This window comes from Pocillopora damicornis, chromosome 4, assembly GCF_964200805.1.
Source record: "Pocillopora damicornis chromosome 4, jaPocDami1.2, whole genome shotgun sequence".
NCBI lineage: Eukaryota > Metazoa > Cnidaria > Anthozoa > Scleractinia > Pocilloporidae > Pocillopora > Pocillopora damicornis.
Genome location: NC_142673.1, coordinates 28,469,359 through 28,485,927, shown reverse-complemented (window position 1 = coordinate 28,485,927; position 16,569 = coordinate 28,469,359). Strand labels below are relative to the sequence as shown.

Genomic DNA, 16,569 nt, shown 5'->3' with positions numbered 1-16,569 from the left:
TTGTCTTAATTCGATGAATGAGACCCGATAATTTAGATATAATTTAAAAGATCTAAAATTCTGACTGGCTTAATAGTAAAATCGATTCCCGTTACCCATATTAAAAGGTTATCTGTTCCGTGAAGAAACGTGGCTCGCTAATTTCCTTTACAATCGATACTTTCGGGTCGAGACGTACTAAAATACGACTCTGAAAACGGTTTCCCGGTCTCGTTTCTTGGTAAACAACGTCTTTTTATAAGGGGAGAACCCGATTGAAAGCAAAACTGCCTCAACAAACAAGTCTAGAATGTAAACTCATAGACAATGTTGGAGTTCTCGCGGCTCTTTTTTCATTTTTAATAGTGAGAAGAAGATCATCTTGTGCTCCATTTGTTGTACTTTGCCGCATCAATCCTTTCCCCATTTCATAGGAATAATATTTAATCTCTTTAAATCACCATTGGGCTTAAGGATAGAACTGTTTTAGTTTCAAATGACAACGATAAACTCACACATTTAGCGACTGAAAAAGGCGGAAATTTTATTGAAAAGGTACTACTAAATACAGCAATCACCGAAGGAGTCACCTTTAAAGTTAGTCAATTTTGAGGGATAGCCTTCTGCAAACTCTTTGCTATTTACATTGTACAAATGACTAAGTTGTTATTACTGGCAACAAAGAAAGTCAATAAATACTTCTTAACGTTAAATTCTATTGAATTCAATCACTTGTCAGAGGATTTCTATCAACAAATTAAACTGTTTCCCAGGATAACCATCTATGAATTCATCAATCGATTAGCCTAGAATCTACCAGAAACTCTATACGGAAATACTCCAGATTCAATCATCAACATCTAAGATTTGCTTTTAATTGATAAAAACTTGTGGAACCTCATGTTCCTTCATTTTTTCCAATTTGCCACATAAGAAACACGAAATTTCCTTCAGACGTCAAGACCATGGGCGACAGAATACAGATTATGTGAAGTTTACTAGACGCGACAAAAACTACTTGTTAACTTGATAGCCAATCACAATCCAAGTTGCAGAAGCCAGAGAAATCAAAAGAACCACGTGACAATAGGTGGCATTGCACATGCGTGAAAAAAAAAGAAAAAATCTTAAGCATCATGCAACGAAAGCTTTAGCAGAATCAGCCGTACGAATGCTAACAATGATCATAATCATCCTTAGAGGTCCACCTCTGATAACAATAAATGTTCCTTTCTCCTATACTTGTGTTGTTCTAATAAACTAATCCAATATTCTACGAAAATATCAAAACTTCGTTATGTAGTTCAATAAATCAGGGTAATTCTAACACAGGAGGTTTCATTATTTACATTAATCTTCTTCGATCCATCATCCTATCGTTGTGTCTGCTTCTGAGAAGAAAAAGAAAATTCTTACGTCACAAAGATAAAATTAGTAACAGCATTGCATTTGTTTCGTATGCAATTTGCGTCATCCGCTGTAAATCAGCTCCAACGTAATAGCTCATGTTAATGATCTTGTAACAGTGACTTTTACGATGAATATTACCTGACTTATTCCTCGTCATCCGACTGACCATCACAAGGATTCTCAACATTACACGCCACATGTGTAGGTGGTTTAATGTCAGTGCATTCCTTTGGATCCACAGAGTTTGTTTCACCTGAAGAGTTTATTTTCACGCATTCCACCTCCAAGGGTTGGACACCAGGGCCACACGAGGTTGAACACTACAGGAACACCGTAAAAGCAACTAATAAACGGACTGATACAACTTTCTTTTGAATGTGCTGCGAGAAAAGGGGGGAGGTCCTGCAGCTTTGAATTAGCGTTAGGGGTGTTGTTCTGGTAAGAAGTACCAGAGACGAAATACGAAACGTTTCAGTAACATGCGGATACAACTATTTTCAAAAGTGCAAAGGAAAGCGGTTAGTGATGAATGCAGACAAGATATGGCTAATGTAAAGGGAATAGAAAAAAATGGCAAAATAAAAGCCCCAGAAAAAAACATCACAAGTAAACATTAACGCGGAAAATAGGGCGGCTGGCGAGAAAGAGATGGACAGCTGAGAAGGCATCCGTGCAGAGCTCAAGGGAATATGACCTGTCAGTGCGAGAATTTCAATGAAATTTGTTACGAGCGTGTGAAAATTAGTCAACGATGTCAGTTAAAAGAAACTGGGAAGCTAAAATTGGGATCAGGCTTCGTTTGTATTGTATGCGAAGGAAAGACTGAAAGCCATCACTTTGATTGGTTCAGTAGGATGCTTTGAATAGCTCTCCTGAACAAACGAAACCTTTATAATAAAATCAAAATGAAGCATGGTTTCTAACTACCGAGAAGATCAACTGACGGCGGTTTACCTGTCCAATATGCACTGTGTACCACTCTGCCGGGCACGGCTGATTTCCACAAGCTTCTTCGCTGGCTGGTTTAGTTTCATTACAATTGCTATCGTTAACTTCCAGCTCAACACCTTGTGAATCTATCACACAGAAAACTTCTCGTGTTCTCATTCCGTGCTCGCCGTCATTGCAGTTCTTTGTACAATCAGTCCATATTCCTATCTCCCACCTAGATAGAAAATGAAACCATTAGAAGGTTAAAATAATTAAAGTGGATTTGTTTCTTAATTGATCACCATTTTGAGGGTATCATAGTCTTAACTGCCACAAGCTCAGTGGTAGAACGTCCGGAGCATTAATCAGATTCAATAACTGATGTTTACTAAATTCCAGTTCAAAACAAGAAACTGTCACATGGATTTTCTTTTCAACCGCCCAACGCTTCATTTGCCAGAAAAAATTTTCACCTCTATATATATATCACAGTGAATTTCGTCGAATAATTCTCGAGACGAAGTCTGAGAGATCATTGTACAACCTTTGCTGAAGAGATCTGAATTTCGTTTAGTATAATTAGTCAGGTAACCTACAAGAGCAACTGCATTTTTAGAACGATCGAAAACTCGCGCGGATGTCATGAATATTATAATTAGTGCTTCAGTATCATAATCGACTAGCTTGGGGTGATTCCAGGAAAATATTTAGTGATCATCGACTGCTTAGAATGCATATACCAGCGGAAAAATAATAAACTGAAAAACATTCACTTTGCCAAAGTTTTGGTACATCTTGTTTCTCACAAGTTTATTGTAGAAAGCCGATGAATGCTAATCAGATGTTCAGCGAGGTTAAAAGCCATTTTCCAGACCAATACAAACCTGTCAGGGTACTTAAAATATGAAATGCAAATAGAACATCAACGCATGTGCATAAACACCTTCAGCCTCACCTCGCTTCACCTGAGTCCTCGTCGTCCTGCCCAAGCTCCTCATCTAACTCGTAAATCTCCCGGACGAGTTCAGAAAAATCGCTATCGAGGCCGAGACTCCTTGTGGACTGGGCATCAGGTTTAATGTATTCGTATTTCACCGTATATTTCGAATATTCGTCCACTTTCTCATACTTGAAAAATAAATCAAAGCTTAAATTAATGGAATAAAGCACAGGAACATTCACAACCCTCAAATTTAACAAGAGTGTTTTCAGTCATCACAGTTTTAAAATTTAACGCCGAAAGTTCTTGTCCCAATTACTTTGCTAATTGCGTGTTCTTCTCTTTCAGGATTATAATGAGCAAAAAGTTATAAAATTATGATAAATCAATTACTTAACTATCAAATCAATAGATTGACGAAGTTTGTTTCGAATTGATCATTTACGTTATCAACGTTATCAGTTCATAGCCCGTGATGACGACCTGTTCTCAGCTAATTTCAGTAAAGTCTATAAATCTCCTCCTTGCAAATCAATAACTTCCACTTGCTAATGGTCAAGAAAATTCGAAAGTACATTGAAATGCCATTTCGTAAAAAAACTCTCAAAAGAAACAGCTGTTCCCGTTATGCCAGCAATACTGAATTACCTACTCACATTCAGCACATTTGTTTTAAACAATTTTTACTTACCAGTAATGCAAAGCTCTTTGTCAGTGGGCCTTTAGCCTCGACGAGTTCTTTTTGATTTCTTTTCCGGAACTTAAACTTATTTCCATCCGCTGTGAATGTCTTTGGACCAAAATCAGCAAGGAACGAGTCGTAATCAAGAACAGGGTTGTAGTCAGCGTCCTCTAAAACTGAAGCGGTGCAACGTTGTATAATTCAGCAAGTAGTTTCCATTCATGTCTTTTGGAGATTATTTTGAGCCCGACACTTACATAATTTGTTTTACCATAATTTTCGACCGCTCCGATTTGCTTAAGACAAAGAAGTGGCAGGTAACTTAACTGATGCAGCTTTACCCATGAATTGTAAAATACAAGGTGAAATCACTGAAAAATTGTTTTGTTCATTCAAACTCTCGAAGACGTTCAGAGTAAAGTTTTGAGACGTACATTCGAAACGCCTAACAAGAAGTAGTAGTGTATTAAGTTCGAGCCAAGTGAGTACGTCTGTATGTGACACGCTGGCAGATGGCACAATGGGATCCTTTAGAAATTACATGAAGTTATGAATGGAGAAATAGGCGTAGACCCATTGTCACGTGATTTTGCGATTACTCGACCATAAAAGAAATCGCAAGGGACCAATCAGAATTCAAAATTGTGTCACACACATCATGTCGTAACTTCAAAAGCCAAAATGCCAGATAAGTTTTGAGATTCGATGAGGTCAAAAGAACGTAAGTGTTTTTTCTCATGCTCACTGTCACGCTAAGGAAGGTAAAATGAATAATATTCTGTTTAATTCTTTTGCCATACTTACCTAAGTTGTTTTCAGAAGCTGTCGCCTCTTCGATTTTGACATTCCTTGCTCCAGCTGGAATTGTTGCGATGGGGACATACCATTCATCTGAAACGCAAGAGCAATCAATAATTCTGAGAGGGTTATGATATAGATGTTAAGGAAATCTTTTAGACGCAACTGCAAGTGCTTGTGCGGATTTGTTAAATGCCAAAGGATTAAGCAGATGAAATGTGTAGCAGTAGTGCAAGACTACCCCCTCCCTCCTCCCCTCTCACTTCCCCAGAGTTCAGTGTTTTATATCATTACTAAAAATAATGAAACGCCTGAGTTTTTCGGTGGTTAGTGCTGATTTTCAATTACTCTTCTTTATGAATAGTGGTAAGCCTTAGTATTTATCAACACAAAATGTCAATATTTCAATTAAGGAAAGCCCTGAAATGAAACTAAATAAAACACGGTTGCATGATACCAACCCCCCTCTTATCTCACAGTGATTTGTGAAAGATTGATCACTCAATTGTCAAGCGCCAAAGTAACTATATGCTCCGGTCTTTCACCACCCCCGACTCCCTTTCGCGCAGTGACTGGAACAAGGAACTCTAGTGTACAACACGGTATGGAATAAGGACTTTTTATCTTTCTATTTTTAAGTATCCGAAATATGACATAATATGTTTAACTAGAGAGAGAATACATAGACCTTGGTCACCGTTTTCTATAGTTCTGTTTTCTACTGTTCAGAACTTACCTGCTGGTGGAACTTTGCTGTATGTAAGAGTTGTCTTCTTCGCAACACCGCTGGGATTGGGCTTACTTTTGTTGGGCTTACTTTTGTTGGGCTTTGGTTTCTTGAGAGAAATTTTTCAAAGCGAGATACGCATTATAAATAGATCTTAAGCCCAGTTTTTTAATAATCAGCATTCCAGCTTAGGCTACGCTTTGGAATAATCAATGGGCGGGAAGATTATTCGTAATAAATTGACCTCTTGAAGTAAAATGATCGTTTTTCTAATTTTTCATGGTAAGCGATAAGCCTTCTTCACACGGGTAACAAACTTATTTTCAAGTTTAAAGTTGAACTATAAGTTAATACGTTTCGTTGAATTGAAGGTGGTTTAGATGATGGTTTTGCTCTAAACAATGGCTAAAATATTTTGTAGTTACGCGTACCGGTGTATATGCATTCAATCTTACGAAAACTATGCAGACTCTTTTTCGCAAGGTTTCCGTCAGATGTAATGCCCATTCTATATTGATTTCCGTTTATGCAGTATGAAGGGATAATATTGACAACAGTCTTTCAAAATGCACTCTCGCCGTGCTAATTACAGTATAACTTAACAGCCAAAGCGCACACATTTCATCTGTTCAGTGATCGGGCTAAAGGAAAGGCGACTTCTTCTCTAATTCATTCCTTGAGTGCATGATCTTCTCAAGCCTCTTTCCTTACCTGGCATTTTCCATTGATACAGACACCACTGTTAGGCTGGTCAGTGCAAGGTGTTCCATCCTTGACGTTTCCAAAGGATGTGGTATCTCCGTTAGTTGTGGCGCAACTTAGAACGCACTTAGGACTTCCTGATTAAACAGAAAACGGAAAGCCATTCTAAATATACCTATTTTTTTTTAGGAAATTGATACTTCGTGAAAACCATCACGCGCTGGTCCAAGAGGCGCTAATTTTTGTTAGCTTTAATCTACATTTCATTTAGCAAGTGGCAGGTTAAATTTCAATATTTCGCACATTTGAAATATCCATACAATAACTCTAATTTTTTGACAACTTCGAAACAATAACAAGATAGTATTAATCTATCAGGGTGGCTTGATTCCTTGCCTCGCAGTAAGGGTTAATACCACGAACATTGTGTGGGTTGCACATTTTTATACTTAATGTTACATTTTACTTTTCTGTTTCTGTTGTCTCAATAAACTATGTTTCTTTGTGTAATTCTTGTTTATTTCCCTCACTGTGAAACTGAAGCTCATCTTTCGCTGTGGATTCAGTAGAAATTGATTTCAAATGTCCTTAACCAAAATATGCAGAGGTGTGTGCATCATCTGTGACTGGTATCAAAGTAAGTGTGAATCTGGTGACGACTCTGAATGACCAACCTTGTGCATAGTATGGATCGTAGATCCAGTTAAAAGGGCCTCCTTGAAACTGTACATGTCTGTGATCCTTACACTGTTTCATCCTTGGATTTTCGAAGCTTGATGGACATTTCTAAAAATGAAAAAAATCGTACCATCTACTAAATTACTTCCTCAATATAGCGATGAGATATTGAGCGGGACAAAGACTCCATTTTTTTTTCAGGAGGATTGTATGTACAGGCTTTTTGTCTGCCCAACAGTAATCTGTTGTTATCTGTTTTAGGACATTTAATATATATATACCTTATTCCCTGGTTTAATATATAATACGTACGGATAGTCCTCGCCCCGAAGAGACATGGAAAAATACGAGCAACGTTCAAAATGTCCCCTCGAATTATTTGGTAAATCATCGAGTAGAGGATTTGTTATTTTACTTTTAGTATTTTTAATTTGCGATGGCAACCTTTGGCCTTACCTGTGCATCGTATACGAAAGGCGAAAACAATAGGAACGAAAGCATTAAAATGTTCTCGTAATCATCAATGAAAAAAATCAGCCTCAATCAAAGCTCGGATCGTTCAGTGCGGCCATTTTGTTGCTCCGTGTTTTTCCCCTGTTCTCCAGTGTAATATTGTGGTATATTATACGCGTTTTCATTCATCTTGGTAAAACAACATTTTAGTGGAATAATAAACTGCAATCATGACTTAAAAAACTGCATATACAAGACAAAATACTTATGATGAAATGCACGCGAGTGAAAAAAGTTCAGACAAAAAATTTCAAAAGTAAATACCGGGTTGTTACAAATCTTGTATTCCTTAGCTTTTCCTTGGCATAGTTTCCCTCCGCGCTTCGGCCTGAAAATAATTAATTTGTTATTTTAATTTAACCTTATGAAAGCTGTCTTTCCGTTCAGTGGTTACTTTTCCACAGTACCCATTTGCTATGTTTCATAACCAGATGCTTCTTTCCAAAATAGAAATTAAGATAATTTTATAACCCTTCTTGTTGTTGATGAGGAAGTAATAGAGGACCGAGGAGATTTTCGCTCCATCAAGGTTAAGGTTTATCCAGAAAGTTAGTGAAAATTCTCTCTCTTTAGCGGAAATCAGGGGCAGATTAGAAGGTTCATATTATCTGTGAAACTATCATATAATTATTTTGATCGCACAATTAAAGGAAATCACAGTTAAGCTGCCGAAGCTTCTTCTTCAACTCTGCACTGATCGAGAAGGGGTTGTTTACAATCACGAATAAACAGTTTAAACTAAATCAGGTTGTAACAATCTTTGATGATAATAGCAATCTTTTCTCAAATAAGGCCAAGGTGACTTCATGTTACTCACGCTGGATTGTCGCAAGCACGCTCCCTCGTGCTAAGACCTTGGCCACATTGGGGATAGCAGTTACTCCATGGTTTCCAGGCTCCCCAATTGCCATCCACGTCTTGGTATCCCGGCTTGTTTTTTATAGATACACAGCGACCATGCATGCACCACTGAGGAATCAATCACAACAAAAAAGAAAATACGGGAGAGAGAAAGATAAAGAGACAGAAAAAGATCATCAGAATAAATCAAGATAAGCTTTTTATGATTCTACTAATTCAGATTAATTCAAGATAAGCTTTTGCGCTTGTTATATGTAACCTTTTTATTTCCGCATTTGGTTCCATCAGCGGCTGGTTCATCGTTTGACGAGCAGTACCCATCAGGCTTTTCGCAGTGTAAATTGACGCACATTTTCTATAGAAGGATACAAAGATTTAAGTTGTAAGTTACACAAAACTAGTGTTTATTAGCGGTATTTAGCGGTAATCCATCAATGTCATATCTAATAATTTCGGTTCTTGTAACATATACAAGTACTCTCTGCAATTCCCAACCAATTCAAAATTTACAACCAAGTATCAAAGAAAAGTTCGATTAGGCAAAACAAGAGCAGGTTTTCTCCTAGCCAAACTGACAGTCGAATAAAAATACGAAAATTCATTGTTTGGCAGCGTTTCAAACGAGGGACTTAGCTTTAAACTTCAGCTCAAAAACTGCACTTATCAATTCGAAGCTTCAATATCCCTCACTGACTATTATTGAAGTAATTTAAGAAAATATTCTGTTTAAAACGAGAAAGAGATTGTTTAACGCAAATTTTATAGTTACCGCTTTTAAATCCGGAATATCGCAGACTTTGGCACCTGCTCCGAACATGCGCACACACTGATCATCTCCGTCGTAAATCTTTCCTGGTAGGCCTTTTGGCATTTCAAATTTGCTCTTGGGTTCGTCATCGTTCAAACATTTAGCTTGCTGCGTTCTTAAAAAAAGAAACAAATTATTCGCCATTTGCAACATTTCAGTAAACAGGGACAGAAAAAGAATATAATTAAAGGAAATAGCCATAGCTAATTAACCTGCCTATTACGGAGCCGTAAAACTCTGAATGATTTTATCACAGAGGAATTTTCACAGATTCGTGCCTCGGAATCATGACAATGGTTATCCTGTGGTTCACACGTTCATAAGCTACCAAAACGATAGAGGCTTACGAACTGCTACGTGGCTTTGTCTTAGTCAGCTTGAAAGCATTGCTAGTTTTTTTTTCCCATTTTCTTTTTTCACTGACGGTGATATGATGCTGGGGATACCTCCGACATCGAGATTATATCATATCGTGTACACTTAGAAAAGCGCAGAAAACAGCCATTGCAAACCGTAGGCATGGTAGAGTTGAATATAAATTGAACCCCTCTTACTGTAAAAATTTTGTCACGTAATTCCTACTGCACGGCGACCAATCAAACGCCGTCACTTTTCCACTTGCCCTAGTCGCCATAATGTAGACGCCATCGTTGCATTTGTTCCCCTCTCCGTCGTGTTCAGAGCCGAGACTGACAAAGGAAAAACAGGAACACACAACTGATCAGGGCTGCGCTCTTTGGTTATTTATTGCAATTGAATAAGCATTTTCATCGCGCATCGTTTTCTCTTGAGCGAGTATGGTATCGATTTTTTTGTTTGTTGATGAATATGGACCAACTCTCAGCAAAAGAAGAGGAATGGTTAAGGTACATTTGAAATATCTGATTACCAGTGGATAAAATCGCTATGATAGGTCAATTAAGGTCAATGCAAGGTGCTGTTTTCCCTTATTGTGGGATTCCACAATTTTTTGAAAAATTGACCTCTTATAGGATAAAAGGCAAATAAATAATGTTCAACAAAAGCAAAAATATTAAAGAATATTTGTTAATTTTCAGAGGAGTGACTTTTGAAGTGCGCATGCGTCAACAAGTAATCCATATCGCAGTTATCGCGTGCTTAAAGCAATATAATGTTAATTGACTTACTTGTGAGCTGTTTCATGAGCCAATGTAAACGCAGTTCCTAGTCCTGTGTCCTTGTTTAGAGTACAGCTGACGTCTGGTCTACACATTCCCTTCAATTGCGCCAAACCTTAAAGAGAATAACATATGTAAATGATTCAAGATTCTTAGCCATTAAAAAATTGAACAGAAAAGTTTTTTAACTCCTCTCTTTTGCACAGAATTTTGATTGACCCTTTCACTTCCAAGATCTGATTGCTAATTTTCCTCGTTTGCTGTTACACATTTCCATTTAAATTAGTTTTGAGAATTTGGTGTTAGATCAAGATAACAACTTCTACCTGATAAGTTTAAATATTCTTATTACCTGTTTGTTGGATAATGTGCGGATATTACTGAAAGAAGTTACATGTTTATCACTTCTGGGAGTTAAAGGGTTAAGATATGGATTGAGTTACCTAAAATCGTTCCGCAACCCTGGTCTTGTACATTTCCTTTGTTTCTGCAAAAATTGTACCTGCAAAATACTTTGCATCATTACCAGTTTGTCGCACTTGGAGGGTGTAAGGTATTGTTAGTTTAAAGAAATGGTTTTCTCTAGTGTTTGGTTTCATCTGCTCTTAAACTTGCTCAGTTTCAAGTTTTGAATCAAGGGTCAAAACCGACTTATAAATCTATGCCGGCAAACGCTGCAATAATGTAATCAGTTTTCGTAGTTCTACCGCCTTCAAAATAACGTAGCTTTATATGCAATTATCTTGAAATTTTTCCCATTTGAATTTATCAGAGTACACCTTGGACGATATTATTGTTATAGTGGGACTTTTCTTACTTCGAAAACAGTGCTGCATGGTCAAAATGGTCCGGACTTTTGTCGTCAGCGTTATTTTGTCCTGTTGTCCATTTACAGAAACTATCCAGAGTGCTGGCGGCATGTGTGCTAATAACCAAACCTCTCTTGATAGCAGAAGCGAAGGAGGAAAGAACAAATATTAATTGAAAATTCACTGAAAACGGCACAAACCATAGTTGGTTCAATTTTCCCTCTGTTATCTTCTCTCTGGTAGCAGCTTATTCATGAGAGTAAAGGGTTTTTTTTCTTAGAAAATTAAGTTAACGTCTTGCGTCCCCGCACGGAACGGTTACACTAGCGAGGAAACATTTTTAAACGCTTATCTGTCATGAAAGTCGATGACACCAGGATAAGAAGAATCAGAGTAAAGTCACTCGTGAAGTCTGGCAGAAGTTAACCACAACGACTGTGAAATCTAAAACTTACCTCGTCATTTTGCAGAATCAACAGTTTGGTTACCACATATTTGACGTTAGCACCAATGGAAGCGTCGTCTAAGAGACCGTGAGCCTAAAATATGAATGTTGTTAGTGATTATTATTGTTTTGTATGTAGTGGCAAGTTCTCTCTAACAGGTGAAAATGGAACTGAGGGTTCGTTTAAACGAAGGTTTGAGAGGTCTTTGTTCACTGGGTGCACCAGTTATGCGTGAAGGGCGCTAAGCTGGAAACGAACAAACACACAAAAAAGACTGGGTAGCCTGTGATGCTGTGATAAAAGAGAAGAGGGCGGAGTCGATCGAACCGAGTGATTCGCAATGTAGCGGAAACAAGTCTTTGTATTTGTACTTCAAACTTACATCCATAGAGAAAAAAGGAAATTTCGAAGGAAAAATTCCTCACGACAATTGGACTTTCCACGAAAACAGGTATGATTACGTAGAACAACTCGAATGGCCTTTTTTTTTTTGCAACATACCATATTTGCCATGGTGGGCACATATTTCTTTATTTGAGGAACACCGTAAAATCTTGTCATCTCTTTCTCTACCACTAGCATGGACTCGATAGTTCTTTTTACACTCGGTTGAAAAGAGCGTTCGGAGTTAGTGTGGGTGTCATCATCTTCGTCAGACTGCTGAACAGCTGCTCCGCCTGGAAAATCAGGTTATCAAAAAGTGTTTGCTAGTTTGATACCGATGCGTTGCTGAGGGGCTGGGGGTTGGGTAACCGAGACGTTTCCTTTCTGAGATGATTTTTTTCTTGACTGTTCGACTCACCGTAATTCACTTATAACCCAGTTAGCGAAAAAGCATGAATCCGAAGAATTTGTCGGGCATATCTCACTTAATGCTCATCTCACAAGATGTCACTTTTTAATAGAACACAACATGGATTTCGACACGACAGCCGCGTAGGTACCCTCCCATTATTTCATGATAATAAAAGATAACCATACAACTGTTGTAAAAGATGGGAGGGAATACATAGCCTGTATTCCTCGAGGGAAATATTCTGCGTGGGAGGGAAGACGAGGGAAACGCGAAACTGGGAGAGCCCTCTTCAAGGGAAAGAAAAAGTGCAGCCAATGCTGAGGGCGAAAAAAGAAACCCATGGTCTCTATTAATACCTTCCACTCCACACCAGCTATCAGATCTTTTCTCATCCTCGAGAGCCTGTGCCAGTGACTGCGCATGCGCGGGTGATAAAGACCTCCTGTGGATTACGTGGGCTCGAGTGTTGTTCTTTCCCAGTTTAAGTCGATCGGGCAGAGGATGTACCATAAAAACGTCTTGAGGCGTGCGAATCATACCATGCTGTACAAGGAATAGAATTGAACAAATTAACTGACTGCGCGTTTAGAAGTTAGGTTGAAAACAATTTTAACCCTGGAATTTGAAAGGGTTTAGTCTCGTACCCAGTCCTTCCACAGTGGAGCAGTAACGTGGTAGGATCTGGGTACAAGATTAGGAGGGGTTATCACCAGTTTTTGAATTGAAAAGTGCCTTTTTCCTGTCGATATCTCTCCCAGGATTGTTTAAGCCGGGCAAACGCGACGGAATTTGCTCATCGAACCCCGATCTAACTTGTTCTTATGCTTTGCATAACCGTGAATGAAAACGTTCTCGTGCAAAACTCGAATCGCATCAATGCAACGTATATTATCGTCAGTTGTGTTCTCCATGTCAACATAAATTTCTCCCATTTTGAAATTTTTTCCGCGGCTTATACAGACTTTGTCAATTACTACACTTGTCTATTGAAAAGCGACCGCCTCTGATGCCAAAAAATGTGTTTGAACGGCACTACGTACCAGTCCTTCGCAGTTGCTGATGGCCACTTTGTTCCCAGTTCCTCCTATGGGAACCACCTGTCCAGTGTAATGACAATGATCAATATTGTAATGAAATTCCGACGTGCCGTTACTACGAATTTCGATCTCAAAATTGGGCGAAAAAAGCTCATCATTAATTGTGACGTTCAGGTGAAGATCTTGACCAAACGCTGAGATCTTAAAGAAGACGGGTTCTTTCGACTTGGTACCGTCAAGGTCTCTCTTTCGCCGAGCGTTCCCATTTGCCAAGTCACGTGATAAAAATCTACCTCGCTCATCAACTTGAACAGGATGGGAGACGTCGAACTCTGGAACTGTGGGTGAAGTTAAAATGCAAGATATTTAACTGCTTTTCTAAACAGTTTTCTGGTTTTTATCTTGCGTCGGCATTTTTGGAAAATATTAAAAAACGTCACGCATGGGTTGACTGGCCTTCCTATCTTGATTCGCTACGAAAGTGAAATGTGATCATCGCAGTAAATTTTCCAATTTAAGCAATTGGAAAGAAGAAGCCTGAAAAAAAATCAGGGCTTCAACGGGATTCGAACCCGTGACCTCCGCGATACCGGTGCGATGCTCTACCAACTGAGCTATGAAGCCACACATTGGGAGCGAGGTCAATTTATTGAGTTCATATCTTCCCGTGCAGTGAAATGATGTGAAGTTTATATGAAATAATTCATATTTGTACTGCGGTTGTAGATGAAAGTGAAATGTGATCATCGCAGTAAATTTTCCAATTTAAGCAATTGGAAAGAAGAAGCCTGAAAAAAATCAGGGCTTCAACGGGATTCGAACCCGTGACCTCCGCGATACCGGTGCGATGCTCTACCAACTGAGCTATGAAGCCACACATTGGGAGCGCTCCCACATGCGATGATCACATTTCACTTTCATCTACAACCGCAGTACAAATATGAATTATTTCATATAAACTTCACATCATTTCACTGCACGGGAAGATATGAACTCAATAAATTGACCTCGTTCCCAATGTGTGGCTTCATAGCTCAGTTGGTAGAGCATCGCACCGGTATCGCGGAGGTCACGGGTTCGAATCCCGTTGAAGCCCTGATTTTTTTTTCAGGCTTCTTCTTTCCAATTGCTTAAATTGGAAAATTTACTGCGATGATCACATTTCACTTTCATCTACAACCGCAGTACAAATATGAATTATTTCATATAAACTTCACATTGATTCGCTACGTAACAAAAACATTAAATCGATAATAGCAAAGAGCTAGGAATGAAATTAAATTCTTGATTTTTCGAAAGTGTGTTAGTAAATAAATTGAATGATGCGTAAATTTATTAGAGTCTAGAACTAACGAATTACAGCCTGATTGGCTTTCGGTTAACTTTTTGTTTTCTTTTTACACAACCTTTTTTCTTTTTTTTCCCAAGCAGAGCAATTAATAGCATCGTACTGTGCATTTTATGATTATGTTCCATTTTTGCCGCTTCTGAGCATAAATCGATCTATCATTAAAAATGAACAATCAATCACTTTTGTTTCAGCTACAATTAAGACACACGACCAGGAGCCCATTACTTAATGGGCTCCTGACACGACTCATTAGACCCCTGGATGAAGTTAATGCATGACTACCTAAATTTGACTGCATAGGCGGAACAATTGTCACGGAATGTCAAGAAGTTAACGGTTTTGGTGGACGACATGTGGCTTGGCATTCGAAATTCCCTGCAGGGGAGGGGGGAGGGGGTTGTTCATCGGAATTCTTGTGAAAATGTGTCGCCAACCGTTCCAAATCCTGACTATGTTTCAAACCAAAAAATACCATTTCTCTTTTTTCATTTCTTTTACTTAAAGTCATTCGCGGTTAAATTCAAAAACCCGTTTATATGTTTTCTTTGAAAATCGTAACTGATTGAAGACGTAAATGATCAAACAGTTTGCCTGTAGCTATACCAAAACGACTCAAAAAACTATTGAGAGTACCCACGGGCGAGTAACGTCTTCTGCCACCAGATGTAACGCGGAATGCTGGGGCTTTTTCAATTAAAGCTTACTAGAATTGAATCAAATTAAACTTGCAAAGTCCTCAGAAAAGAAAACAAACATTGGAAATGAACTTCATCGTTGATGAAGCGACTAAGTTGTTGTTAATATTGAATTAAACATGAATGCTAGCTCTGCTAGGGATCGATGGTGTTGGGGAACACAATGAATTTGCATTTTTCTTCTTCAAGGTGTTATATTATACCATATTATACAAAAAAAATTCCCAACGGAAACTGGCGTTATGTTGGTGGGTTCCGGAAGAGGACTAGGATTCTGCCAAAAATAATTGAGACAGCATTCTACCTGACCTATCGTGAATTATGCATAAATATTTAGTCTACGGTTTGTATATAAAGTATCAGTCACCTAGTAATTGAAACACTAGAAGGCAAAGAACATCATATTTTTTTCTCACTTTGAAAATTGCAATTTTAAACGGGCAGCCGGGATCAAATTTTGAATTTTGAATTACGGCTCTTTCAGTTGGTTCAACGGTCAATTGCAATAACTACATACATATATCACAAAAAAAAAAAAAGATATTACTTTAAAACTGCTTTCATGCAATGGTACCCACCATATTCTACAAATGGATGTCCAAAAATCATTTCCCTTTCGTCATCAGTTAGTAGATGGTGAATGTCCTTTAAATTTTGCGAAAAAAAATAGTATATTGCAAAAAATGACATCAAAATTGTAATCAGCGACTGCAACACAGATTACATTCAGAAAACTTTGTTTACCTTGTAAGACCTTGCACACGAGAGCTCGATGTACATAGACAAGGAGCTAAAAATTACTATCAGCGTCAACGGTAACTTAGTGCGTTTCATTTCAGATGTTTCGTTGTGCGAGTCAAACCTTCCCTTGTAAGAAGCAAGTCTCAAATGAGTTAGATTGCTAAGTTTAGTTGCTTTATTTATTTACAGACAGATTTGACCGTTAGATGTCCAGCCGGGAAAGGTATTTGCACGTAAGGACGCGGTGTTGTTTGAGTTCTTAGGGCAATCTTTCTCGCTTGATTGGATTTAAAATATATGATATTTCGTTTAAGGAACCACTTCTGCTTTTGTTTAGATCATTTATTCATTTAGTCCTTTGTGTTTGACTAAGTGACATGCACCACTGAATAATAAAGGTTTGAGCGGGCCTTCAAAAATATGTTACATAACTTATATTAAGCGGTCGATACAAAGTGCCGCAGAGAGTTATTATGAATCTATTTTGGTTGAAAACTGATCTGATGAGCCAGTTAGGATCAGTATTA

At 38.2% G+C, this 16,569-nt stretch overlaps 1 protein-coding gene across 2 annotated transcripts; it reads right to left on the bottom strand.

The window, feature by feature from the left end:
* Positions 1–497: 497 nt before the first annotated feature.
* LOC113682876 (A disintegrin and metalloproteinase with thrombospondin motifs 6) lies at positions 498–16,202 on the bottom strand. 2 transcript variants are annotated; one of them, XM_027200061.2, is made up of 23 exons: positions 16,046–16,202; positions 15,880–15,946; positions 13,259–13,593; positions 12,575–12,761; positions 11,924–12,099; positions 11,432–11,515; positions 10,985–11,109; positions 10,611–10,669; positions 10,177–10,282; positions 9,583–9,717; positions 8,990–9,143; positions 8,480–8,575; positions 8,177–8,328; positions 7,624–7,687; positions 6,843–6,954; positions 6,178–6,305; positions 5,476–5,575; positions 4,746–4,832; positions 3,951–4,117; positions 3,275–3,447; positions 2,344–2,554; positions 1,528–1,709; positions 498–1,370 (listed from the first exon to the last, which is right to left on the bottom strand). In XM_027200061.2, exons 1-22 carry the CDS (start codon positions 16,133–16,135, stop codon positions 1,533–1,535), a joined length of 2,985 nt encoding a protein of 994 aa, XP_027055862.2. In that variant the 5' UTR covers positions 16,136–16,202; the 3' UTR covers positions 498–1,370; positions 1,528–1,532. The 2 variants fall into 2 exon arrangements, with proteins under 2 accessions (XP_027055862.2, XP_027055855.2); XM_027200054.2 differs by having other exon boundaries at positions 498–1,367.
* Positions 16,203–16,569: the final 367 nt, after the last annotated feature.

Excerpts from the sequence above, each read along its gene's own strand:
- LOC113682876 (XM_027200061.2), bottom strand. The coding sequence starts at position 16,135 with ATGAAACGCACTAAGTTACCGTTGACGCTGATAGTAATTTTTAGCTCC. Across the intron at positions 7,688-8,176 it reads CGTGCTTGCGACAATCCAGC|GCCGAAGCGCGGAGGGAAAC; the intron begins GTGAGTAACATG and ends AATTATTTTCAG. Across the intron at positions 5,576-6,177 it reads GTATCAATGGAAAATGCCAG|AAACCAAAGCCCAACAAAAG; the intron begins GTAAGGAAAGAG and ends ATTTCTCTCAAG.